We start from the raw sequence: 26,205 nt of genomic DNA on the forward strand, positions 1-26,205 counted from the left end.
CTGGCACTGCATCCGGGCTGGGAGCAGAGCCCAGGGCTCTGCAGGCTGTTGGCAGTGGGGTGGGTGGTTTTGGGGCCATCCAGGTGCTGCCCCAGCGCTACTTGCAGTAGGTGTGGGGCAGGCACTCTCCAGGCTCCCCACTGGGTGCCTCTTGCCCTGGCCAGGGGAAGGGGACCAGTGAGCTTGCTCAGCCCCAGGGGCGGCACCCACACCCGGGGCGGGGGGGGGGGGGTGGGCAGAGCAGGTATGGCCGGCTCTGCCGGCTTTGGGTGCGCTCTGAGTCACCCGCAGCCCTGCTCTTCCCAGGTCTGCAGGCGCCTGGTTTGCACCCGCAGGCATCCCAGGCTCTGCTGCCAGGTCTCCAGCAGCAAGCGGGGGGGGAGCGCAGAGCATCACCCAAGCACGGGAGTCACTCCTGTGACTCCCAGCCACCCCACAGCATGGTCAGCTCTGCCCTGCAGGAATCTGATGTCCCCCGCTGCCTGCCTGCCCTCCTCTCTCTGCAAAACGGGAAGAGCGCCCAGGTTTGAGAGCACAGGGCAGGAGGCAGGCAGCGGTGCTGGCAGGGCTCCATGTGGAAATGATTAAACACTTGCAAGGGGTTGGAGGCAGAGCATCCCAGCGCTCTAGGGTTTAGCGTTGGAGAACGGTGGTGTGTGAACCTTGCAAAGAGAGAGGTCCCAGCAGCACCTGCATCCTCTGCAGGTTCCACCCTGGGAACAGCCTGTTCCCCTTGTTCCTCCCTCAAAGCCCTGGGCAGCGCTCGGCACCTCAGAGGTGGCAGGGGGGAGAAATTGTGGCCTGGGGCAGTTCACAGCACTGGTGGGCACAAGGAGAAACAGGGACTGGAGGGATGTTGCTGCTGGGCTGAGGCAGGACAACAGCCCTAGAGCTACTCCGAGCCCAGTCCCAGTGGCACCAGTGCCCAAATCACAGGGCCCCTGGGCAACGCGTTGTCACAGGGTGCCAGGTTGGATGCAAGGGGTCCTGCTTGGGGAGGGATGGCAGAGCTGCCCCATCCAGACACGGGTGCAGGCAGCTCTGTGCAGTGACAGCCTTGTGCATGACAGTGCCAGGCCATGGCTGTGCCCTCTCGGGGTAGCAGCCTGACTCCCTCGGGGAGTGGCAGTGTCCTTGCCCGCGTGCTGTCCCCTGGCAGTGGGGCAGGGACCCTGCGGGGGTCTGCCTGTGCCCAGCCTCGGGAGCATTGCCTGCCGGCTGTCACCACACACAGACCCTGTGACACCGGGCTGAGCACTCTGCTGCCCACCCTGCTCATCCTCACCCCAGCTGGTGCTTCCCAGGTGTGGAGGACCATGCTCAAAGCTGGGAAATGCCTCAGCAGGGACAAGCCCTGTGCCACCAGCTCCATGCCCAGGGCACCTGGAGTACAGGTCAGTGCGCAGAGTACAAAGGCAAACTGGGGGTGGCCTCTGCTCTGCTCTGAGACTGGCACTACCCAGGGAGCCTTTGTCAGACAGGGCTTTTGCCACTGCAGCGTGGCTACTGTCCCTCAGCATAAGCAAGACCTGACACCGCAGAGGTGAGCATGCTATCAGAGGTCCCCTTTCTCGTCTCTGCTCCAGACTGGATGATCTCACCGGGGCCCAGAGCAAGGACAATCTTCCAACCTGAGGCTCTCCCCCTTTCATGAGGGGGTGGCTGCACAGACCCCGCAGTCCCACCCAGCTCCAGCCAGCATAGCTTTTGAGAGATCATGGTCGGAGAGGTGTCCCCCATCCCCCTGCTCCTTGCGGTAGCCTTTGCTGCTTCACGGAAAATGTGATGACTCGGCAGCCCCTGAGTTTCCAGGCCTGGTTCCAGCTGCTGGGTGGAGAAACCTTCTGCAGTTGTTTTTGGGTCTGGCACAGCCGAAGGCTTCACTGTCGGGGGGACTGGAGGGGAGATCTGGCATCCCCAGCTGAAGGCAGGCTCTCCCTCTGTCCTTGCCTGTGGTGGCACAGTGTCACTGGAGTGGCCGAGGGGAGGGCAGCACTGGCACGTAATGAGCAGCTTCTTCTGTCCAGTATGGGAGGCTGCTGAGCCCTGTGGCGCCAGGGACAGGGCCTGGGTTTGGCTCCCACCAACACTTTGTGCTGTTTCCACCGCAGGCACAGCCCAGACTCCCTGAGCTCAGGGCACACAACTGCCGCGTCCCCAGGTTTAAATCAGTGGGGACGTGTCCCCACAGCCAGTGGGGTGCCAGCACTGTGTGCCCTGGGATGGGCCACCAGCAGCATGCAGAGGCTGGTAAAGCAGCTGGGACACCGCCAGGCCTGTGCCCAGAGGTCAGTCCCGTCCCGGTGAGCAGCAGGACATGGTGCCAAGGCATCCCCCAGCGTGTCCTCATGCCAGCCAGGGTGTCACCTCTCTTCCTGGATGGAGAGGCATGGGGCAGTGGCACAGCATGGCAGTGGGCTCCAGGGGGACAGAGACACTGTGCTCCAGGAGTCCCTGCTTGGCTCCCAGCCCAGAGACCAGGGAGGGCAGGACAGATCCTTTGGTCCTCGGGCAAGCTGATGCCCAGAGAAACTACCTTGGTGGTGGATTTGTGCCCCTACGCAGGGCCATGGCAGCAGAAGTTGCTTTCCAACAAGCTCCTGAGATGCCACATCCCACTTACCTCCCTTGCAACTCCATCCACTGAGCCAGAATGGCCGGAGATGGAGCTGACCAGCTTTGCAGAGAGGCTGGTGGCAGGAGCGTTGGGGCTGTGGGCAGGCAGGTGTAGCGAGTACGTGTGGGCTCAGCTTGCTCCCCAGCTGGGCAGGGCAGACTCAGCCCAGCTGGAGTTTCCCAGGACTCCAGTGAGTGGGTTTGTCCTCTTGCTGGCCTGGAGCTGCTCTCTGGTGTGCTTTGAAGCTAGAGGAGCCCCATCTTGACTCTGTAGCTTGGGAAAATCTCCTGTCTGTGCCACTGCAGGGGACACTGCCTCCTGTCACCTGCCTCAGACACTGGGAGATGCGATCTCTCTTCCCAGGGTTTTCCTTGATAATCAAGGGTCCCTCCTGCCCCATCCCCCTGGATCACAATTCCCAGCCCACCACGGGCCTCCATCCTAACCTCCAACCCCTGCTTCATCAGCCAGGGGGTCCTCCAGTTCAGCTCTGCCATCACCTGCCATGCTCTGGGGATGTGGTCCCATCCACCCCCGGCCTCACCTGCCTGCTCTGCCCCTGCCAGAGCCATTCTGACCCTCCAGGCTGCTCACAGCAGCAAAAAGCCCACGGTCCCCATCCAATGTGGGGTCACCTCTCCCTGTACCGCTATGGCAGGGTGGGTTGCCTGACAGTGTGCACCCCACCATGGACACACACGGGGACATCAACCAAAAGCCTCTTTGCAAACGTGTTTGGGGGCCAGCCAGCTGTAACCTCCTAGATCCCGCCCTGGGCCCCCGGGTAAACCTGGCAAGCCCTTGCTGCAGCAGGGAGCTCCAGCCTCCTCCCAGCTGGCTGCAGCCGCCCAGCTCTGGAAAGGGGCCTTTTAAAACAGTCCCCAGCCCACTGGAGACAGCAGCAGTCAGCCCCAAACCTCCCTCTGCCTTGGCTGGTGGATGGGGACTCTCTCCCCAGCCATCTAAGGGGCTGGAGAACATCACCTCCAGTACCTGTGAGCACCCACCTTGCACCCAGGTCCTGTGGGGCATGGCCAGCCCCCAGTCACACCGATGTCCGGCAGCAGGGATGGGTGTCCCCAGCTGTCTGCGGCACTGGTTGATGGATCATCCCATCACACCTCAGTCCCAAATGCTTATCAGGGGATCCCTGAGAGCCAGAGTTTTTACCCTGGGCCTCCATCACTTGAGCAGATGCACTGCTTGCATTTCTGACATTCAGCCCTCCCCAGAGCTGCCAGTACTAAGGATTAAAAAGGCTTGCCTGAACCGGAGCCAAGGCAGTGCCTTCTGCTTCCACCCTGATCTCCATGTCCAGGGGGAGGGCAGGTCTGGGGGCAGAGTGACTCGAAGGTCCTCTGGTTGTTGAGCTGTGCCTCTCTGCTGGGGGGATGCCTGAGTCCTTAACAGATGAGACAAAGCTGACAAATAAGCTCTCACTGCTGGGCTGAGCAGCAGGGTCAGGGCTCCTTTACCCTCAGTCCACTCCAGGCAGGGGACTGGACCTGTGCAGAGATGCGACTGTGACCATGGACGAGTAGTCCTGGCAGCAGTCCCATTTGGCCAGGACCTGGGGAATTAACTGTTCCCCCAGGCAAAGGGAAGGGGACTCATGTGCTCTGGCCCCATCAGCCTGGGGGCTGTCAGGATGTTTGGGGGATGGACTTGGGGTTGGATATGGGTCCTAGACTGGGGCCCTTGTGTCCTCTTCTCAATCACGTGCAGGGGCTGGGGCTTTCTCATGTCTTTGCCCAGGGACTGGGGGCTTATCTGTCTGTCACAGGTCCCAGGTCCCACCTGAAAACCTCTTGAGTTTCTGGGGTCAGAATCTGCTGTCCTAGGGCCGGCTGGGGGATGTGCCCCACCCTGACAGCTTGGTGGCTCACAGCAATAAGCAGAGCTTGAATAGTCCCTGTTGGTGGCCGTGCTTGGCTACTGGGACAGACTCCCACGGCCACACAGGCTGCGCTGGCTTCTGGGATAGATGCATCACTGAACCTCTTCCAGCACTGTCCCCGATCTCCAGCGCTGATGTGAAGCTGCTGATGTGAAGCCAATGGCATCTCCGCTCTGAATCAGAGCTGGCATCCTGCCACGCATTGCACAGACACAGCACAGCACCACACAATGCACGGTCCTGCACACAGCTCGGGGGGCACAGCATGCTCCCCACGGCAGCCCCGCAGCGTACAACTCCTACAACCCATGAACAGACAGGGCACAGCTCAGACCCAGCCAGACAACCCTTCAAATGGGCAAGGCGTGATCTCTGCACCCGTGGGATGCACGGGAACCTCTCCCAACATGTGCACACCCTCCCCCAGCTCCAAGCTGTCTCCCCCGGTGCCGTGGGTGTCACGCAGAGGCACAGGTCTCCCTCCTCACCCAGCAGGGCCAAACCTCCCATTCCCCATCAGCACCCCGTGCAGAAATTCCCACATACGGAGCTGAAAGGTGTCTGAATGTGCCGGGCACGGAGCCAGGCGCAAGGTGCACAGCACCCCGGGGCCACACCGGTGCCAACGCTCCCTCCAGCATCCCGGCCGCCGGCGGCTGCGGTCCGCCCTTCCTCCCCTCGCTGGGGGCTGGTTTGGGCACTCCCTCCCAGCTCAGAGCCGCCATCTGTCCTGTCTCCTCCCCTCTCCGCACCAACTCCCACAACTCTGCAGAACTCCTGATGGCCAGACCGGGCTCCAGCCGTGCAGAGACCCAGCCACAGTGAGAGCCCCCCCCCCCCCGCGCCAAGCCCCCGGCAAGCAGCTCTCTGGCCGCAGCACGCACACGCTGACACAAGGACAGCTGCAGGGATACCGCAGAGGGACCCAGATCCGCGGGAACAATAGCAAATGCACCCAGCGAGAGGCACACACCCCCGCTGGACTGCTCCCAGCCCGGAGGCACGCTCTGCTCCTGCCCAGGGACAGCTGGCAGGGCCGATGTGCAGCGCGCTGGCATGCGACGCCGGTCCCCACTGATGTCATCCTGTCCCCTGCGCTCGGAAAGCATGTGGGGACACAGCCACTCGCTGCCATGGGAGAAGGGGCTGGCTGGGGACAGCCACTGCTAAGAAGCTACCCCCCCCCAACTTGTCATCCCTCTAATCTGCAGCCACCCTGGTCCCAATGACACCGCCGCTGCTGCCGCTGCTTGTCCTGTGGGTGCCGGGGCTCCTGGGAACGCTGGCAGAGGTAAGCCCTTGTCTCTTGAACCCCCCGTTTGTCCGTGCAGGCTCTTGGCTCCAAGCTCACTGGCGGCAAGGGGCTTTACATAGTCCTACCCCGCTGAGGAATGACGGCATATTTCTGGGCTGCCTCTCCAGCCATGCAGCTGCACCAAATTAGCAACGTTTGCAATTACGAGCTGGCTCTTTCCTCCGTTTCCCCCCCTCCCCGCCGTGCCCTCTCGCCCCAGCGCCTGGGATCGGAGCGTGTTACTGCTGCCATGGCTGCACGGCTCCTCGCCCCGGGAATTGCCTGGCTGCTGTTCCCAGGGCTCCAGAGCCCCTTCGCTCCCCTCCATGCACACACTCCCAAAGGCACCGCAGTCGGTGGGGGAGCCAGAAATGAGTCAGCCAGCAGAGCCAAGGGGGAAATAACGAAGGAAAGATGATTGCGCCTCTGTGGCTTGTTGCGGGACAGGGAGTGGGCAGAGATATTTCCTTTAATGTGGAGCAAACTAGCCTCAACCTAAAGCAGGGCACACCCTACTCGTGAGCAGACTGTGGGGAGACGTGTGTCCCGCAAGCCTGCTCAGCACCCACTGCGGTGCGGAGGGTGCTGGATACTCTGGAGCTCTCAGGCCAAGCCCTCGCTTTGCAGGCTGTGGGGGATGGCAGCTGGACTACGGTCTGGGGTCCCTCCCCCCCATGATCATGGGAAGGGGGGGGTGCGTCTGTTAGAGGGAATGATGCTGCCAGGGCCTGTCCAGAGCTCCCTCCATCTTGTGCCCTGGCTGTTTTGGTGGGATGTCTTCCCCTGTGGGCATGGCCTCGTGCTGGTCTGCAGTCCCAGGACCCACGCAAAAGGCCAGGGCAGCCCACAAGCTGTGTCTGTCTCCCTGCCTTGGCTAGGGGAGGGCAATGTGAGCAGTGACCTGTGCTCTCCTGGGAAAAGGGATCACAGTCCCCAGAGGGTCACAGCCCCCAGATGCCTGTGGGACCTGTGCCTGGCCAGCCTGACCCCTGGCCTGGGACAGGGCACCTCTTGCAGGCATCGGTCTCAGCTCAGACCACCTCACCTTGCTCCTCTCTCATGTGACATCTTCAATCTCCCAGGGCAAGGGATGCAACCGAACAGAACAGGCAGGGATGGAGGGACAGGATGCACACAGTGATAGAGGTAAGTCAAAGCAAAGAGGTTCCCAGGCTGCGGCGGGTGGTCTTGGTGCCCAGGGGTGATGAGATGAGCAGATGTGCTGGGTCAGGACTCTTGGAGTTGAGTAGCTTTGTAAATACTCTGCTTTAGACTTCCTGCAGGCTGCAGATCATGGCCAGGGAAGGGGAGGGAGTCAGCCCCATCCTCCCCCAGCAACCAGCCTTATGTGAGAGACAGACGAGGCTCCAAGCTCTCTCCTTCCCATGGAGCATCAAGTGGGCCCAGCAGCAGCACAGGCTTAGGTGCCCTGCACGGAGCTGCTGCAGCTGGCTGGGCAGGATCGTGCTCCATGGGGCAGCCCCATGGCCGTGCCGAGCTGGCTGGGGAGCGGCACAGCCACGCTCACCCTGCAGCCAGCAAGCACAGCTCTGTGCTTGGAGCCAGCGCGGTGCCCACTCAGCGCTGGCCTGTGCTGGTGGAAACTCTCCCAGTTGATCTGCAGGCACCAGCCAGGGCATGGGGTGTACCTGGATGTGGCTGTGATGTGGTTACAGAAGCTTATCTATGGAGACGTGAGCAGCATTGTGATCATGGGCCTCAGGGCTGGAGGATGCCTCTGGCCTGTTTCAGATATTAGTACATTTGTACTGCAGAGGTGAAGATGATTGCCAAGGGACAGATGGAGGCAGGCGATGCAGTCTGTTAGAAGCCTGAGAGAAGCAGACAAACGTGGGTGGAGAGCTCGTACCTTCATGAGATAAGAAAGAGCCCGCAGTGAAAAACCATCCCTGTTTGAACTCCGCGCAGGGCACGATCCCGCTGGCTGTCTTCAGAAGATTGCCCGTGCCCTGTGCTCCACGAGCTGCTGCCACTGGGTCTCTGCCAACAGCAAGGGAAGCCCAGGGCAGCTGGCCCAGGTGTAGACACCTGACCCATGGACACCCAGATACATTCAGAAAACCCTTCCTGAGCAGTCTGTTCCTAAATCTGCGCTTGAACTGCTCAGGGATAGCACTGAGAAGGCCTTTTCCAGGGGGCTATGTCCTCCTCTGTGTCCATCTAACTTCCCCAATTTCCTTTGCACTCTGCTGAGCACGGCAGCATGCCCCAAACAATGGCATTGCATGAAACAGAAGTTGCATGTAGTTCTGAAACTGCCCAGCTTTGTGAGAAGGCCACACACGACACCTGAGCAGTCCCAAAGGTGCTGCTGCCCCTGGGGCTCACCCCACACTGCTCCTCTTCTGCTGTGTAGAGGCAGCCCAGGGCAGACCTCTGGGGCAATAGCTGTACTTGTTTAAAGCTTTCTTGCCATGCCAGATCACATGTAAGCCTATTACAACATGTTGCACGTCATAAATTTTAAGTGCTAATTATTACACAAACGTCTTACTAGCACTAGAGGTGTTCTGGTGTTTCCCAAAGGCTGAAAGCAACAGAGCTCATGGTTCACAGCGAGGCTGGGGATGGGCAATGTGTAGTGGTGTGTTAGTGGAGGCACAGGGGGGCAGAGATGGAGCCTGCGAGGGTCACGTTGCCAGCTTGGTCCCAACAGACAGGCTCTGTCTGGCTCCTGTTTGTGTAGGTGGTTCCTGAACAACTCTAAGGGCAGGGATTCAATAGCAGTTTTGGCCACTGACCCACCAATTAGGCCAAGCCCCGTATGCCACTTCCTTGTCCCCAGACGCTCTCCATCTGGATGCCACAGCACTGGCCCTGCAGCCACAGCGTGCTGACCTTGCTGCTGCAGCAAGGCCAAGGCAGGGACACACCTCAGCAGGCGGTTGTGCAAATTTGGCCCATTTCCTCCATGTATGCAGTGTCCTGCTCTTCCCATCACCTCTGCCCTGGGCAGGACAGTGGGGAGTCAGTGCCTCAGTCCCTCCAAAGCAGCTTTTACCATCCTCTCTGTCAGAGCCCACAGAGAGACAGAGGCTATTGCAGGGAGCATGATGGCTCCACTGCCATATCCATCCTGCTCCCTCACTGGCCATTGTCTTGCTTCTGCAAGGTGGACCCAGAGCCCGTCAACATCTTTTTGGGGACTCAAACCAACCAAGATGTTGAGCAATGGATTATACCCAGCCAGGGCAACTTTTCTGACATAAACCAGGGCTGTCTGGACAAAGTATGTGATGGCCTGAAGCCTTCTGGTCTTTCTCCAATTGAGGAGATGCTCCATGCTTAGGAAAATTTCTTTCATGTGGTGCCTTTGACCCCAGTGCATGGGGGTTTCTGAACCTTCTTGTGTTTTCCAAAGGCTGTCCAGAGCCCTTGGGTTGGGAGGTCTGACTGAAGTGGGGCAGTGCCCATGGTGGTGGCCCATGCCAAGGTGTGCAGCGAGGGTGGGTGGCCCAGGGAGCCAGGCCCTGTGGTCTGGCCACACAGCAACACCACAGCTTCCTGTTGAGGGTTTCGGCTTTGCCTCTGCAGGGACCCTCCTGAACCTCAACGTGAGTGCCCATGGCCGGTCAGACTCGCTCCTTCTGTCCTGGGATGAGCCAGAGGGGGGTGCCGAGGGGTATTCGCTTGCCCTCTCCTCCCTGGGGTCAGGCACACCACTGCAGAATGGATCTGCTGGACCCAACATCACCAGCTTCTGGTTCCATGGGCTGACCCCTGGCATGCGCTACGAGATTGAGGTGACAGCCACGCTTCCCTGCATGGAGACCACCAGCCAGACAGTCACAGCACAGACAAGTAAGGGGTTCCCCAGGGGCTGCAGAGTCAGAGGGTTTCAAGTGCTCCCACCAATGGTCGTCACACTGCTTTGGAGGGTGCAACATACAGGCCTGTGTGGAGTCCCATGGGTTCATGGGAAGGTCAGATCTTTCCTCTCTTCCACAAGGATTAGGGTCCTTTGCTGGTCCCCAGAGCCCCGGGGGTCATTCCCTCATCCATGTGGAGGGAGGGTCCTGTCCCTACACCTTGCATGGGCAGGGTTCATGCTATATCTTCTCCTGGAATGATATAGCTAATGATGGAACCTATGATGTGGACTGCAGAGAGCTGAGGGCTGGAAAATGTCATGCCTGGAGGTCTAGAAAGAGTGACAAGGAAGCAGCATCTGCTCCATGATTTTGGTACATCTCTGTCAATCACTGGCTCACCCTCCAAGCCTTGCCCTACGCCGTCCCTGGCTGATGCCAAGGACTGCGGGAAGGGGGCAGGTCTGGTGAGCCCACAGCTCAGGTGAGGGTGGCAGCCCTTGCCTGCATCTCTCCAGAAGATCCTTGAGTAAATCAGTGCAGGTGAAGGTGGAAAACCTAGAAAGGGAAAGTAGAGCTGAAGGGAGGGTGTTGGCCAGCAGAAGGGCTGGTGTCAGACAGCAGTGGTGGCTGCAGTGAGCAGGTGCTGGTGCTCACCAGAAGGCAGGAGGCAGGATCCACTGGGCCGGCAGGAACAGAGGACCTGGCAGCAGGTGAACTCACAGGTAAGTGCTGATGGCTTCACCTTTCTCAGCGCCCACCTGGTGTGTCGTCCCTGACCGAGCCTCCCTGCCCAGTTCAGAGTGACTGTGCAGAGGCTGATCCAAAGGGGATGGTGCAGCCCACACAACCCATGGGAGACTGGTGAGCTGTCAGGGAGGTGCTGGGACTGTGCTTGGGGGATTGGGTCCAGTGGGGCTGGCTGGCAGGACCTCACCAGGTGAAGGCACTGTCCCACCAGCCCTTGAGCATCCTGGCAAGTCAGGTACTGCCAGGCAACCAGCCAACACAGTCTGTGCCGCGTCCAATGCAGGTCCTTCACCCGTCCGCAACCTGAGCCTGAGCAGTGGTGGGAGCTCTGCCGTGCTGCACGCCTCCTGGGCGCATGCCCTTGGTCAGCGAGATGGCTACCACCTTGCCCTCTACCACAGCGAATCCCAGACGCTGGTGAGAAATGCTTCCATCCTGCCAAATGCCTCCACATTCCTGTTTGACGGGTTGCTGGCTGGCAGCGAGTACGCCCTGAAGGTCAGCACACTGTCTGGATCCGGCCAGGCGAGCACCAGTATCCACCAGTGGACAGGTAGGAAGTGAAGGGTGTGCCTGCCCAAGAGGGAAGGGGTGGGAGAAAGGGTTTGGCAGGAGGGGGGCAGAGTGCCAGCTGGGCTGGCAGAGAGGCAGAGGAGGTCTCCAGGCTTGTGGTGGGGAGTTTGTGTAGGATGGGGAGCAGCTGGGTGGTTTTCACACCCCTCCTGTAAGTCCAGTGTGCCAGGCCAAGGGGAAAACCTCACACCTCAGTCCTGCCTTGCAGGACCCGCAGCTGGGTTTGTGTGCTCCATGTCCCCATGGGAGAAGAGCAATCTGGGCATCCTGGCAAAAGATCTTGACTGGTGGGAGCTGCAGAAATGTTGCATTACCCAGGCTGCCACCCCCTCTGCCCTGCAGCCTGAAAAAGCAGGACAGTATGGAGGGACCTGAAGAGTCCCTCAGCCCTTCTGGGAGGGGACACGGGAGAGACATCCCTCAGCAGCCCCCTGCCAGACCTTCAGCTCCCATGCCAACCTAGAGAGCAGCCATGGGTGTAGGAGACCCTGGGGAGAGAGGAGCGTCCAGGGAGCCCCAGCCCCAGCGCTGAACCTCACTGCCTCCTGCTTTTCCCCTCAGCTCCCTCCATTCCCACCCAGCTGAGGCTCAGCCCAGGCTCCAGCACAAGCCTCATCGCCTCCTGGGCGGGTGCTGCGGGAGCTGCTTGGCTCCACCTCGCACTCCACAACCTCCTCACCCAGACGGTGACCACGACCCTGTCAGCCAGGAGGGGTCTCATCAGCTACACCTTCCAGCATCTCCACCCTGGCACCCAGTACTGGCTGGGGCTGAGCGCCACAGCTGGGCCCTACACCGTGAGGGGACCCAACGCTACTGCTTGGACATGTGAGTGTAATGGCCAGGGAGCGGGGAGGACCTTGGTGGCTTCCTCCCTGTCCCTGGTCCAGCCTCTGAATCCAAACATCTCCTGCCAGAGCCCCAGGTGCAGAGGGAAATTCTTCTGCTTTGGACTTGGTGAAAAGCCACTCCAGGATTCAGCTCTGGGGCACTGTGACAGTGGGGCCAGGGAGTCCCCATGGCAGGTGAATTCCCAGTGCCGGCCTGCTTCTCCCTGGGATACACTGGGATCAGCCTGTGGCCTCTTGCTGAGGAGGAGGATGGAAGGGCAGCAGATCCCACTGGTGTTCAGTGCAGCTGGGACCAGGCTCTCACATGCCTCAGGGCTGTCCAAGGGCAGCAGAGAAAACAGGGGACAAGAGGATAGCAGTTTATCTGTTTGAAATGGAGTTTTCTGGAGGGAAATTGATCTTTGGTCCTCTCTGATTGCTGTCAAGGGTATATTTTGGTAGCACCTGATAACCTCATCCTGGTGGATGTCCCTAATGTGATGGGTGCTATTCAAACACAGCCAAGGAAGCCAGCCTCTGGAAGGTCAAGAAATTGAGGGTAGCCCTCCCAGTCCCCAGCTGGGCAGACCCCAGCTAGTTGCACCATTCAGCCCAACCTCCTCCACCTTTTGGCTTCAGGCTGACAAGAGCCCTGTGAGAGAGGGTGGCTTCCACCACCACAGGCCTGGTTTGCTGCCGACACCATGTCCATAGCACTGAAAACAGTTCTGGCCCCGGACTTGCTCTCCCAGATGCTCCCAGAAAAGCAGGGGCCCCGGACTTGCTCTCCCAGATGCTCCCAGAAAAGCAGGGGGGGAATGGAGAGGGCAAGCCTAGCCTCCTGGACAGAGCAAGACTCATGCTGAACACCAAGAAAGCGTTGGCCCTCTAGTGAGGAGCAGCAAATTATGGAGGTGCCAAGCTGCAAACTCAGAGCTGTTGTGGCCAGTGACTTGTCCTGGCCCTGGGCAGAGACACTGCTCATGCATAGGCTGGAAGGACCTGGGTGCCACCAGGTGACAAGTCTCTTTCCTGCTCCGCCTGCCAGTCCAGGAAGCTGGAGCCTTCTCACTGCTGACTCTGCAGCTGGGATTTTGGAAGACCTCCACACCCCCAGCTGGTTTGTTTCTGCTATGAAGTGAGTCTGACTCAATCCCTGCTGTTGCCGTCTGTGGCTCTGACCTACTTGACTGAACAAAAGTCCTCGGTGCCAGATGCACGAGCCAGGGGCGTCCAGCCAGGAGTTCGGTCCAGGCCAGTTCCTGGGAATATCACCAAGCTCATGATGGGACACGAATGGAGAGGAGGGGGACTTTTAGGAATTTCCCAACAGGGCTGCCAGCTTTGTCTGGACTCTGTTAGACCAGGAATGGTTGTGCTAGGGAGTGGAGACAGCATGCTCCAAAGGATGTCTAAGGCTGGACGTAATCCTGCCGATAAGGAAGCAGGGAACAAGTCTTAGGGGTGTATGGGGTCCAGAGTATCCCATAATCCTGACACACACAATTCTATTCCCTTCCCTTCCAGACCCCCTGAGCCCTGGCAATGTGACGCTGAGCAGTGCAGAGGAGCAGAGCTCCTTGGAGGCTCGCTGGAGCACCCCAGCAGGAGAGAGGGACTTCTACCTGGTGACACTGCAGGAGGGAGAGGACGGTGCTCTGACGAGGAACATCTCTGTCAGTGGAGACAACGATCGTGTCACCTTCCACGGGCTGAGCCCCGGGAAGCAATACTCTGTCCAGGTGACAGCGGTGGCTGGACCTTACCGGGCATCAGCCCACAGTACAGCAGCCTGGACACGTAAGCGGAAAGCCCAAGTGTGTCCTTTTGAGGCCATTTCTGCCACCTGATGGGGGGGATGATGCCCAGAGGGAGGTGGCAGGATGGGGAGAGGGACTGTGGCAGGGGCAGAGATGGGGCTAGGCAGAGCAGTGACACCTGGTCTCAAGAGCAGGCTGAAGGTCAGAGCGGCAACATCTGCTGCCGCACAGTTTCTCGTGAGGGTGGACTTGGAGGTCCTTGGCAGACTTGTGCCAGGTAGTGTCAGGCACGAATCAAGACCAGACCCTACTCAGTAACCTTTGGACTCAGTGTTTGGCAAGAATCAAGGCAGCTTCCCCTCCGTCTGCTCACAGCAGCTGGTTTGGTGGGTAGTGAAGCACCACCAGTCCCCCCAGAGCAGCATCTCCCTGTGCCCAGTCCCTCCTGGGTGACCTGTCCCACCTGGCTGGTGCTGTCCCAGAGCTGCCACCCCAGGAAGGAAGAGCTGGAGCCTTAAGCAGTGTGGGGAGGCACTCACCCAGCCCCTGGTGCCGAGAGCAGTAAAAGGCTCTCCCTGCAGCCCTGGCTGCCTGTGTTTGGTGGGCGGGCTGCTGCAGAGTGTTGTGAGAGCTGTCTGGCTGCCTGATGCACTGTCCCACGCAGTGACGTGCAGATCCCATCCTTGTCCCTTGCAGAGCCGCTAGCACCATCTGGTGTGAGTCTGTCGAGCCAAGGGAGCCCCTACAGCCTACTAGCTAGCTGGGAGGAGGCAATGGGAGAGGGCTACGTGCTGGCCCTCAGCCCTGTGGAGCACCCTGTGAAGAACAGCTCGCTGCTCAGAGGTGTCACCAACTTCACCTATGAGGGCGTCCGCCCTGGGACACTCTACACCTTTGAGGTCAGCACTGTGGCTGGCCCCTACACATCCTCACCCCAGCGCATCACCAACTGGACATGTGAGTGCCACAGCCCTCACCGCAGCCAGCCCTGGGCTTCCCACTGGATCTTGCCCTTCCTCTCAGTGTTGTGCCTCAGGGCATATGATAGCACAGGTCTTCTGCAGTAAAAGGGCAAAAGGCTCAGGAGGAAAACAGAGGTGCTGCTGGATGTGTCTGACCCTGGTCTGTATCCCAGTCGCCTGGCACAAGGGTCAGCGTAGCCCAGGTGCCCTCCTCCTCCTCCCTCGGGCCACCCTCCTGTGGCACTTCTCAGGCTGCATCTGCCTTGATCCACCTCTCCACCGTCCTGGTCTAGACCTTCCCACCCACCACCTCCTCCAGCACCAGAGCAGTCCTCTCTTACCATTCCAGTTTGAACTTTGTGCTGGCCCAGTCCCTGCCAAACTGGTGGGTGGGTGTCAGCAGGGGTGACGGTGGCCTGCTCAGACCCCACAGGTGGCCAGAGAACCTGGATCTGGGTTCTTCCAGGGAAAGGGCTCCAGCCACAGCACATTTGGGGTTGTGCTTCTGCCGGGTGACCCCAGTCCAGGTGCAGCTGTGACTCTAGAGCTTTCCTTTCCTAGATCCTCTGCCCCTGGAGCAGCTGACCCTCAGCAATCAGGGCCACAGTACCTCTCTGCATGCCTCCTGGAGAGCAGCTCCTGCTAGCAGCACCGGCTACACAGGCACCCTCTGGGAAACCAAGTCCCACAAGTCGGTCAGGAACATGACTGTGGGGAACAACTGGACTAATGTCACCTTTGAGGACTTGGTTCCTGGGCGACAGTATACGCTAGAGATGGCTGCTATGGCTGGACCTTACAGATCCCCTGTGAGATCAGCCACAGACTGGACATGTGAGTGTGATACCCCTGCCTCAGCCCTACCGCGAATTGTAACCACGGCCTGCCAACAAGAGCAGAAAGCTCACGGCATGGAAGCAAGGCAGAGTGTGGACCATGTATGGGGAGGAGGGGGAACCAGGGGCAGGGATGCATAGGCAGATGAAGAGTGGAAGGACAACCAGAGCCACATTCAGTCAGGTTGGAAGTAAAAGGGTCTTCAGTGCAGGAGAAACCCATCACTGAACAGAAAACATTTCCAAATGTCACCCAGCAGGAAAGGTGGGTTTGTTGTGGAGCAGAAGGTCAGGCTGTTCCGGAGTTTGATATGCCAGGGCTCATTTCTGACCTGAGTCCATCAGGGACAGGCGGTGGAAGGTGCCCAGGACAAGCTCATGCAGGCCCCCACTCCACACCATGGCAGCTCCACCACGACCGCCTGTCACTGCCTGGATGTCTCTTCTCTCTCAGACCCCCTGGCTCCGGCCGGCGTGACCCTGACCAACACCCGACGCCCGCTGGGACTCTCTGCCTTCTGGGACAAGGCTGCTGGTGATGTGGACCAGTTCCACCTCCAGCTCTACAGCAAGAACCATCCAGCACAGAGGAACATCTCCGTGGGGCCAAACACCCACAACTTCACATTCCTGGGACTTTCCCCTGGCATTCAGTACTTCCTGAAGGTGACCGTCCTTGCTGGACCATACAGATCTTCGTCACACTTTGCCACTGAGTGGACATGTGAGTGAGAAGTGTCCCCAGCCTCCTGCAGGGACTGGGCATCCTGGCACTGCCTGAAAGACTGGCAGTGACATGGACATGTCTGGGCAGAAGGAGGGCTCTGGTGAGACCTGTGTGCTCCCTGCCCCTGGAAATCGGAGCACATGTCATGAGTTAGGTGCTGTGTGTGGCTTCTGGGCCCCAAAAGACCCTTTGCCACAGCTCAGGCTTTCCCCAGTCAAGCTGAACCTTCTGCCTAGACCACTTGTGATCTCAAGGCCAGCCTGGGACTGGTGGGAGAGGGATGCGAGAGAGTAAGCACAGAGACCCCTATGAGCTTGCTGCTCCTTGTCCATGGAGAAGAGCAGCCCACAGGGGAGCTCAGTGCCCTCTTCTCAGTACAGCACCTGCCTGCCAGCAGCACTCTGGGGACGTGCATGGGCAACTTGCATGTCCCCCAGGACAACAGCAGAGCTGGCAGTCAGCTGCCACCAACTGCTCCTTTAGCCCCATGCAGAGGTGCAGGCTGTGTTCTGGCTTCTCCAGTTGCTTTCCTCCACCATCTCATGGATCTCCATGCTGTGTTTCCCCCTAGATCCACTGTCTCTGGCTAATGTGAGTGTACAGCCTGGCCGGAGACCCCAGGAGCTACATGTGAGCTGGGTGGAGTCAGGTGGTGGCAGAGACCACTTGGTACAGCTCTCGGTGGCCGAGTCCCTGTCCATCATCAGGAATGTGTCCATCCCCCGTGGAGTCACCCAGCTTGACCTGGAGGGGCTGGTGCCAGGGTCCCGATACCGCGTGGAGATCATTTCTCAGGCTGGGCCTCATCGCACCTCCTCTCAGACTGCCATTGGCTACACTGGTAGGAACACATCTCCTCTGCAGCCATCCCCATCTCTGGTACCCAGCCTGACTCTGACCTGGTGAGGGGCTGCGGAGCAAGACGGGGGTCCCAGGGCTGTTCTGCAGGAGAGCTCTGAGACCATGTCCCTGCAACCCCACTGGTGCCTGTCTCCTACTGAGGATGCTGGCTCTCTTGCTGGGACCCTCACTCATCCTGAGCCCAGCAGCTCAGTGGGGCATGCTGCAAGCCTGCCCCAGCACTCTGGGACAAGGGGGTCTCAGGCCATGGTGGTGATGCACCATTATCACCTGGGATGCAGGGAGCAGCTTTGATCTGGGAGCAGCCCACTGCTCTCAGCTGTCCTTAGACAGCTTCATTCCCAAACTAGAGTCAGTCCTGGCCATCCCACATTTGGTTTTTGTAACACTGCTTCTCTTCCACAGTCCCGCTGCCTCCTCTTTCCCTGTCGGCAAGCCCTGTCAGCACTGCGTGGGCTCTGGCTGTGCACTGGGAGACACCTCCTGGGCAGAGGGATGGATACCTGCTCAGCATACACGAGGAGGGCGCTTCTGCACCAGCAAGGAGCATGGAAGCAGGGAAGGACAGCACCAATGTCACCCTGGCAGGGCTGGAACCAGGAACTTGCTACCTTGTTCGGATCTGGGCAGTAGCTGGACCCTACCGCTCCCTCCCCAAGAATGTCACTGGCTGCACAGGTGAGTATCCATACCACCCACAGGCTATTTGAGTGGGAGCACTGCGAGGAGCTCCAGAATGGGATGGGGATCAATGTTAGCACCCAGGGAGAGGAGAGGAGGGCACTTCGGCCTGGTTCCTGGTGATGCTGCCCTGCAGCCATCTGCTTCTTGCAGCCTTCTTGTACCATGTGGGCACAGAGCACTTGCTGGCCACTTGCTGCTGGGTGCCCAAGGAAAGCAAGACTCCTCCCTGGAGATGGTTGCATGTTCAGAACTGGATCTTTTTCTCTCTGACTCATGTGTCTGTCATTTTTCCTTGCAGTTCCAGCCGCACCAACAAACGTGAGCCTTACCAACCCAGACAGCTGCTCAGAGCTTTACATGAGCTGGAACAAGCCTGCTGGCAGGAGGGACCACTACCGTGTTAATTTGTATAGCCTCAGCACCCAGAGCAGGGATCAGGTTCAGACCTTGAGTCCAGATGCCCAGAACATCACCTGGACTCACTTGGAGGCAGGCAGCAGGTTTGCTGTGCAGGTCACTGCTGTGAAAGGCTCATTTGAAGCCTCCTCCACCAATGTCACCCAATGGACACGTGAGTCTGATGGCCTGGGTTGAACACAGCGTTCCACTGTGCCCCAGAGCCTCCATCTGAGCCTTGCAGAGCACCCACCACCACCACCTTCCCCATCCCAAACCATCCCCACTGTGCCCCTAGCTTCTACATAGTTGTCCCACCTTTCTGCTCCCTGTTCTCCCTCCTTCTCTGACACAGAGCCAGTCCCCCCTACCCACCTCAAAGGCTCTGGGTATCTTCATCTCCCCTGCCATGTCCAACTGCAAACCCTGGGGATATTGCACTCAGAGCCACATGCACCCGTGCCTCTCTCTGGAAGGATCTCTGGTGGCCAGCCTGGCCACCTGGAGTCCAGCACTGCCAGAGCATGAGGAACCACTGGGCAAAGCAGCCAGCTCATAGCGCCGAGCAGCGAGTGGTGGCACACGGGGACTGACTGTCTCCTTGTTGCTTTACAGATCCCTTGGCCCCTGCCAACTTCACCCTGGGCAGCCCCTCTGCCTCTATGCTGCAGGCCTCCTGGGCAGCAGTGGGGCGAGGAGCAGAAGGCTACCTGGTGGATGTCTATGACACAGCCTCCAGCAGTCGCATGGGGCACACGGTGCTGGGCGGGGATGCCAGGAGTCACATCTTCAGGAACCTGAGCCCCGGCACCCGCTACAGCGTGGCAGTGAGGGCCACAGCTGGGCCCTTCCACACCAGCACCCCCAACCTCACCCACTGCACACGTGAGTACGATGCTCTCCTTGCAGCTAGAGGTGTCCCCCACCAGATCTTCTTCTTCCTGGGAGACCATAGTGATGCAGCCAAATCCTGCCTTCCTCTCCCACCCATGCAGGCACCCAGTGCTCATGCCCTGCCAGATGCAACATGGGGAGTCTGTGCATGACCCTGTGGCCTGGCCACCCACATTTCTGGTAGCCATCCACAGCCATCCACAGGCTCAGACAGTGCTAGGGAGGTGACAGATGCCACAGGGTCAAGAGCAAAACCAGTCCTTGGGACCTTGCAGGGCTGACCCACCTCCTGTAGCACAGGCTTGGCACAGACATGGAGCATCTCCTTTCCCTCAGCCCAGATGTGGGTCCTGGCAGTGACTTGTGTTTCCTCCCCAGGCCCACTGCCCCCGGCCGCTGTGCACTGGCTGAGCACGGGGCACTCTGACAGGTTGAGCACATCCTGGGAAGCCGCGGCCGGGGGGCGAGATGGCTACACACTGACCCTGTATCGTGCCTGGCTGGGCACCGTGGCAGCTACAGCCTCACTTGGGAGAGACACCCACAACTTCACCTTCATGGGCCTGACCCCAGGATACGAGTACTCCCTGGAAGCCAGTGCCACAGCTGGACCATATCAGGCAGCAGCACCCAACATCAGTGGCTGGACACGTGAGTGCCTGGAGGAGTGTCTCCTGCAGAGGGGTGGGAGTGTTTCACCACTGGGCAGTCCTGAGGAGGGCTGGGAGGTTTACAGGGGACCTGGTGCCTTTGGAGGTGTGCACGCATGTGCATGGGTGCAACACACAGCAGTTAGTGCAGGGATACACTGTTACCCTCATGGGCGCATGGATGTTCAACTGTAGACTTGCTTAAGTACATGCTGATGACATGCATGTATACCCAGCTGTGCCCACGTGAGGACATCCCCCTGCCCATGCTGTCCCATCTCCCTGTATACAGGAGCATTCACGCCCTCGCTGAGTCTCCTCCAGCAGGTAGAAACCACATTAATATAAAGATTCATGAAATGAATCAGTACAAAAGGCTAATCCACAGTCCTCCCAGGAGAACGAGTCTTTGTTCTGGAGATGGACTAGTCCAGCACTTCTCCCTGCCCAGAAAGATTTTAGGGCTGGACAGAGTATAGACACTTGCCAGCTCTGCCCAGGCTGCTGCATGCCAGCTGGGTGCTGGGGGATGTGTGTGCGTGCAACAGTGGCAAAGGTGCTCCAGCTGGGCTGTGGGCATGAGGGTGACCTGGATGAAGAAGCGTTGTCATGTGAGGGACCACAAAGGGTGAACAGCATTAAAGGTGAGGTGGGATGGGGACGGAAAAGAAAAAAGTGAGGAGGAGAAGTATGACAGAGGGGGCCTGTGAGTGCCATCCCTCACGGAGCACCTGTCCTGCTGCACAATGTCATGTCAAGTGCATGTTTCCTTCTGCATGGTCTCCAGTCCCTAACATCAGGTCTGGTGACTCCTCAGGCCCCCTGCCCCCGGCTGCTGTGCGCTTGCTGAGCATGGGGCACCCCGACAGGCTGAGCGCGTCCTGGAGAGCCGCAGCTGGGGGGCGAGAAGGCTACGCACTGACCCTGTACCATGCACGGCTGGGCACCATGGCAGCTACGACCTCACTTGGGAGAGACACCCACAACTTCACCTTCACAAGACTGGCCCCAGGAAGCAAGTATGTGCTGGAGGTGGTGTCTGTGGCAGGGTCCTACCGGGCACCTGCAGGGAATGTCAGCAACTGGACATGTGAGTACCCTATTTTTAGGGTGATGTGTGCCTTGCTGTGCAGTCGCAAAAGCTCATGTGGCAAAAGACATGACCCTGCTGACCTTCGTGACAGATCCCAAGCCCTGCCTGACATCAATGCCATGGTGCTGAGCAGGGCTCTGCCCACCCATCAGCTCCACAAGCATGGATTAGGCCAGCTGAATCTCTGGGGGCTGTTCTTCAGAGTAGAGGCACGAAGGAGGGAGCAGCAGACAGGGTGTTCACCTTCCCCTCCCCTCTAGCTGGCTGGGTGCTCCCTCCTCACCCATCTCTGGGTGTCTTGTTCCAGCTGGGACAGGTCTGTCGCTGCTCAGACAGGCAAGCACTTGATGCTTGCAGAAGCTGCCCCCAGACTGTTGGATGCAGCCATCCAGCTGAGTGCCCTGTCCTGCACAGTGCATCCCTTCTGATGACACTGCAGAGATACCTGGGTTATGTCCTCAGACTCTTCATTGACACATCTCCCATCCTGTCTCTCCAGACCCCCTGGCACCCCGAAATGTGTACATGACGAACCAGGGGTATCCCAACAGGCTGAGCGTGTCCTGGCGAGCTGAACCCCAGGGACAAGACAGTTACAGGCTCCTCCTGTATCATTCGGGATCAGGTATTGTGGCAGGCAATGTATCTGTTGGGAAAGGCACCAGCAAATTCACCTTTTCTGGCCTGGCTCCAGGACACAAATACCTGCTGGAAGTGGTGTCTGTGGCAGGGCCCTACGCAGCCTCTGCGGGGAACATCAGCGACTGGACAAGTAAGTGTCAAGAGCTGGACATCCTTACATCATTCATGAGGCTCAGCCTGCCCCAGCTGCAGTGGGAAAGGGCAGGGACACGGGTAGGACTGCTGCCTGGAAGCTGTAGGTACCACCATAGCAATGGGATCATGACCTGTGCAAGCCCCAGGTGGAGGGGAGAGCAGGGCAGTACTGCTGCCCGTAAGACAGTCTGGCAGCCACGGTTGCTGTTCCAGAAGGCAGTCCTCCAGCTGAGGTTCTCACAAGGTGGCTCCTCCAGGCGTGGGTGACTGAACAAGGGCAAGGGATCCCATGGCAGTAGTGCTGCTCTGGTAGAGAACACACACAGCCTGGGAGATCACGAGGCCTTACAGCCTGGGGAGGACACCCTGCCATCCCTGCTGCCTTTCTCCCAGGCACTCAGAAAATTCCTGGCATGGGGGTTAAGGGGAGGCTGGGCTTTTTTTTTTAAGGAATGTGGAAATTGCAGATAAGCACAATAAGCCTTTTCATGTGCTTGTTCCTGCAGTCCCTGCACTTTGCTTGGGGAATCCAGAGGTCTCTTCTCCCACGCTCAGCCAGCCCGTGGCAGGGTGCTGGGAGTCATGTGCAGAGCCCTTCAGGCAGGTCTCTAATGAAACTTGCTAATTAGCAGGAGGAAAAACCCATCTCCTCGTGCTCCTCACTCTACATGTCCTCTGACTGCCATTTAAAGGTCATTTCTAGTTGTGGCAGCCAGCAGCTGCAGAAATGTTATCACTGAACAGATGAAGTTTCTTTGCATATTACCCATCTTCTACTTGTATCTTTACAGGATGGAAGAGAGTACATGCATGCCAGTAACTCTTCCCTGGTGTGGTTTTCATTGTAGCCCCCTCAATTCCCAAAAATCTCTCTGTGGTGGCTGAAGGGAACAACACAATGCTCATCTCCTGGGACAGTGTTTCTGGAGAGCAGGACGAGTGCCAGCTGTGGCTGCGGGATCCCAGGAACAGCACGCTGCCCCGGCGGCATGCCCTCAGCAGAGGGCAAGTCCAGCACCTCCTCCAGGGGCTGATCCCAGGGAGGAACTACTCTGTCTCCTTGAGCTGTGTGGCCGGGCCCTACTGGAGCAGCACCAAGCCCCTGGCAGTGCCAATGGGTGGGTGTGCGCTGCCATGGGGATGGGGGGAGTGCAGGCTGGAAGGGGTAGAAGTGCCTGGGTGGCCTCAAGACGGGATCAGCTCTTGGGTGTCAACAGAAGCATGGGAAGTCTTCATTGGTGGGAGATAAGGCAGGCCAGCAAGGTGTCCCTCTAGTAGCCATCAGCTCCCTAAGCTAGCCCCATCACAGAGATTTCCCATCAGTTTGTGGCCTGGCTACCTGTGAAGCAAAGCGGACTCTGCAGAGATCTCCATTGGTCTGCTTCTCTTATGAAATATCTGCTCAGGCCCTGTCCCATTCTCCTTGTCCTGTGGCCCTTGGCACAGAAGGCTCCCAGGTCACAGATGTCCAGCTCTGCTCCTCTCTCGTTAACCTAGGGACAGGCAGTAGAGGACCATAGTGACTCTGGGCTGATGCATGGGCTGAGGTTGGGATTCCTCTGATCCAGTAAGTTCAGAGCTTGCCATATCTCCTTCACAGAGCCAAACCCTGTGGAGGATGTGCAATGCCTACCAGAGTCAAGGAGTCTATATTTGAACTGGACAAGCTCGCCTGGAGATGTGGAGGCTTATGAGGTGGTGACAGAGAGACTCTCTGATGGACCTCCCACCTCCAAGTATGTCATGAGCATCCCTACAAGCAAGGCCAGTCTGGAGGGGCTGGGGCCAAACTCGTCCTACCGAATCACTGTGAGCACAGTGGGCATGAACGCAATGAGGAGCCAGGCTGTGACTCTTCTCTGCAACACAACAGTGGAGGGTGAGTCCCCTTCTTTCTCACAACCTTGTCACAGACCTCAGGAGAAGACACCCAGTGTTGCTAATTAGGCTTGGGGACTCTTTCAGATTCCTGTGAGCCCTACGTGGTCCTGCATTGAACTGCAGTGGGTCAGGGCTCTGGGCAGTGATGCTGGGACCAGTCACAGGCTGAGCAATGTGTGGTGGGTCTGTGGGAGCAGGGACAGACTAACAGACTGTGCTTGCTGGTTCCCCTTCCAGCCCTGCCTCCACCCCTGCAAGCAGACATCTTCCAGGTGGAGGCCAGCTCCACAGTTATCATTTCATCCGACCTGTTCAGCGAGGAGAATGGCCAGATTGAGTATTATGGTGTCGTCGCTACCACTAATGATTCATGTAAGTGCCCCTGAATGTCCCAGTCTGCAGTGGCTCCCTGGAGGGCAGCAGGTCCCTTGGACGTCACTTTGAGACTACCACTGTCACCTTGTACATTCCCCTTCAGTGCTGAGGCCCACCCAGGAAATCATGTCCAGCACATGGTATGACCACTATTACGGGACAGAGGACTCCTACTTGGCTGTGCTAATCCCCAATCCCTTCCATCCGAGCCCCAGGAGCTCCACCGAAACCTGGCGAGTGCCAGTGGGAACAGAGGAGTGTGGCCAGTCCAGGGCAACGTGCAATGGGAAACTGAAAGCCAATGAACAGTACAGGTGAGAGATGTCAACACCGCTCCTGAGGGGAAGGGGCTGGAGGGGAAGAGGGACTGCACATGTCCCTGCAAGGTGCCACATCTCCCTGGATGTCACCTCACCCTCATAATTCCCAGACCCCCAGGGGTTGCTCCACTAAGCAGCATTTGAGGAATGAAAGGGCTGGCATACCAGAGAGTATTAGGCAGTGTGAGTGGGCAGGGAGAGAGGAGAGCAGAAGTGAAAGCTGAGACTGACTGAGGGCTGTATGTGTTGCCTTGGGAGCTGGGCAGTTGTCCACCTCCAGGGTAAGAACTAAAATGGCCGCTGTTATTTGTAGGACTTTTGCATGTGACTCAGAGCCACAGGCAGACTTAAAGAGTGCCAAAATGAAACTGATTGGGAAACATCACTTCCAGCGGTGCCTACACAACTGGGGGCTCAAAGGTTGAGGGTAGCAAATGCACAGGCTGAGATTCAAGTTCCCCATGAGACACACAGATCACAACAGTCATAAATTCAGAGTCTTATTTGACAGTAAATAGAATCCAGGAACATGAATCTACAAGCACATGTATTTTGATATAGGGTACTTTTAAAATAGTTGATGGTAAAACAGGTCTACTACAAAGAAAGAATTGTATCTTTAGTCAGTCCTCTGTTAATTTAGCAGCTCATGATTTCATCAAACAGGGACCGTATCCCCAGACATTTCTCTGACAAAGGGATCCCCCAGAATCTGGAAGGTTGTCCCACTTCAGTTTAAAGAAACTTACAGCAAGGGTGGCCGACTAGTGACAGAAGTGGCTGATAGTGTTGGGAAAAGAGAAGGAAAGGTGGTGAAAGGGTGTTTGCATGAGAGAGAGCTTGACTTTCCTCTATGAGTAAGTGAGAATTAGATCTGCCCTTAGGTTTTGTGGTGAGTGGAGTCAAGGTCCCTGGTGTGGGTCTGGACCTGCTGGCACTCCTTCCTTTCTTCTTTTCTACTTCACTCTCTACTTTTGCTATGTGCAGTCTGCACTTACATGAAAAACTTACTTAGATTCTTATAGAGTCATTTTAGATTTACATGTTGCCAAACAGGGGCTCTTAACACAAGCTGCTGTTTGGGGCAGCACTGGCAGAGAATAGAGATTGGTGTTAACACTGGGCTGTGTCAGGGGAGTAGGAAGTGGTTGCTTCTCCTGGGGAAAAAAAGGGAGTTTCCGGAGAGCCATTCCCTTGGAAATCCCACCCAGAGTAGGATCATCAAGAGCAAAGAGCTCTTTGGGCTCTCCCTAGATGCTGTATTGTCGTGCCTGGCAGGAGAGCTGCATGATGACACGTTCCCATCCCATGCCCACCACAGGTGCTCTTAGACCTGGGCTGGCCCGGGAGAGTCTCCAATTGATTCAGAAGGTTTGAGATTGATTTCCCACCAAGCCCACCTATTCCTTATTGCTAACAGCTCCTGCCTGAGTCCCGCTCAGCCAAGGCAGGGCAAGCCTTAGTGCTTAACCCTAGCAGCCTCTGGCCTTCTGCTCCAGGCAGCACGGCTGAGGCAGGGGACAGCCTGGGCACAAGCTGGGTCTGCGCTACAACACATTGGCTCAGACCAAGATCTGCCAGCAGCCTCGAGGGGACTTTCACAACAGCACAAACACTGGGATACCCCTCCACCCCCCAAATACTGTTCAGCCAGTCTGAGAGTGTGTATCTGCCCTCCCTGCTTCCCAGCTGCCATTTTCGCTCCCACATCGACCTCCTGCAGGGTAGCAGCTCCTTCAGAGCCATCAGGCTGTCATTAGTCCACCTACCAGGATTCAATAACATGTACTTAAGTGTCCAGTTACTCAGGACTAGAAGACCCTTTTGCACCTCTTCACAGCTTGCTTTCAATTTGTCTACCCTAAACAATATTTATCCTCAGTACACTGTGCTGCCTTCCTCATTAATCATTAGTAGTGTGGTGAAAAGTAGATAGGGCTGACAGCCTATCTCCACTCTGAAAGCCAGCCCTTCCTACCTTTCAGTGAGTTATTTATCCACAAGCCCTTATCTCTCATGCCGTGGCATCTGCAGAATCAGTTTCCAAAGAGGTCTTTGCTCTGGCAGCCAGGTCCAGGGTGCTGCCAGGGGGACTCACACTGGGCTCCACAAACTCTTGGCTGCTAAAATGCAAAGCTACGTTTGAAAGCCTTACCTTACGTTTAGGGCACAAGAAGACCTCCCCTTCCAAGTTACCT

The 26,205-nt window shown here is 58.0% G+C and overlaps 1 protein-coding gene across 7 annotated transcripts in view; it reads left to right on the top strand.

Moving 5' to 3' along the window:
* Positions 1 to 5,399: 5,399 nt before the first annotated feature.
* The window catches only part of LOC141954328 (receptor-type tyrosine-protein phosphatase V-like), a 35,753-nt gene continuing 14,947 nt past the window's right edge, over positions 5,400 to 26,205 (top strand). For 5 of the 7 annotated variants that reach the window (XR_012632146.1, XR_012632147.1, XR_012632148.1 and 2 more), the window contains exons 1-20: positions 5,400 to 5,805; positions 6,891 to 6,954; positions 9,364 to 9,630; positions 10,672 to 10,941; positions 11,523 to 11,789; positions 13,319 to 13,591; positions 14,248 to 14,508; positions 15,075 to 15,347; positions 15,804 to 16,073; positions 16,648 to 16,917; positions 17,343 to 17,615; positions 17,920 to 18,192; positions 18,633 to 18,902; positions 19,290 to 19,562; positions 20,379 to 20,651; positions 21,154 to 21,426; positions 22,280 to 22,549; positions 23,032 to 23,310; positions 23,550 to 23,684; positions 23,791 to 24,001. Coding sequence is in view for 4 of the 7 variants with exons in the window: in XM_074893717.1 (XP_074749818.1) it covers positions 5,740 to 5,805; positions 6,891 to 6,954; positions 9,364 to 9,630; positions 10,672 to 10,941; positions 11,523 to 11,789; positions 13,319 to 13,591; positions 14,248 to 14,508; positions 15,075 to 15,347; positions 15,804 to 16,073; positions 16,648 to 16,917; positions 17,343 to 17,615; positions 17,920 to 18,192; positions 18,633 to 18,902; positions 19,290 to 19,562; positions 20,379 to 20,651; positions 21,154 to 21,426; positions 22,280 to 22,549; positions 23,032 to 23,310; positions 23,550 to 23,684; positions 23,791 to 24,001 (4,811 nt within the window). In the remaining 3 variants the exon portion in view is untranslated. The remainder of the gene's footprint in view (positions 5,806 to 6,890; positions 6,955 to 9,363; positions 9,631 to 10,671; positions 10,942 to 11,522; positions 11,790 to 13,318; positions 13,592 to 14,247; positions 14,509 to 15,074; positions 15,348 to 15,803; positions 16,074 to 16,647; positions 16,918 to 17,342; positions 17,616 to 17,919; positions 18,193 to 18,632; positions 18,903 to 19,289; positions 19,563 to 20,378; positions 20,652 to 21,153; positions 21,427 to 22,279; positions 22,550 to 23,031; positions 23,311 to 23,549; positions 23,685 to 23,790; positions 24,002 to 26,205) is intronic. The other 2 variants (XM_074893718.1, XM_074893719.1) reach the window with 2 other exon arrangements.

This window comes from Strix uralensis, chromosome 24, assembly GCF_047716275.1.
Source record: "Strix uralensis isolate ZFMK-TIS-50842 chromosome 24, bStrUra1, whole genome shotgun sequence".
In the NCBI taxonomy this organism is placed as follows: Eukaryota; Metazoa; Chordata; class Aves; order Strigiformes; family Strigidae; genus Strix; species Strix uralensis.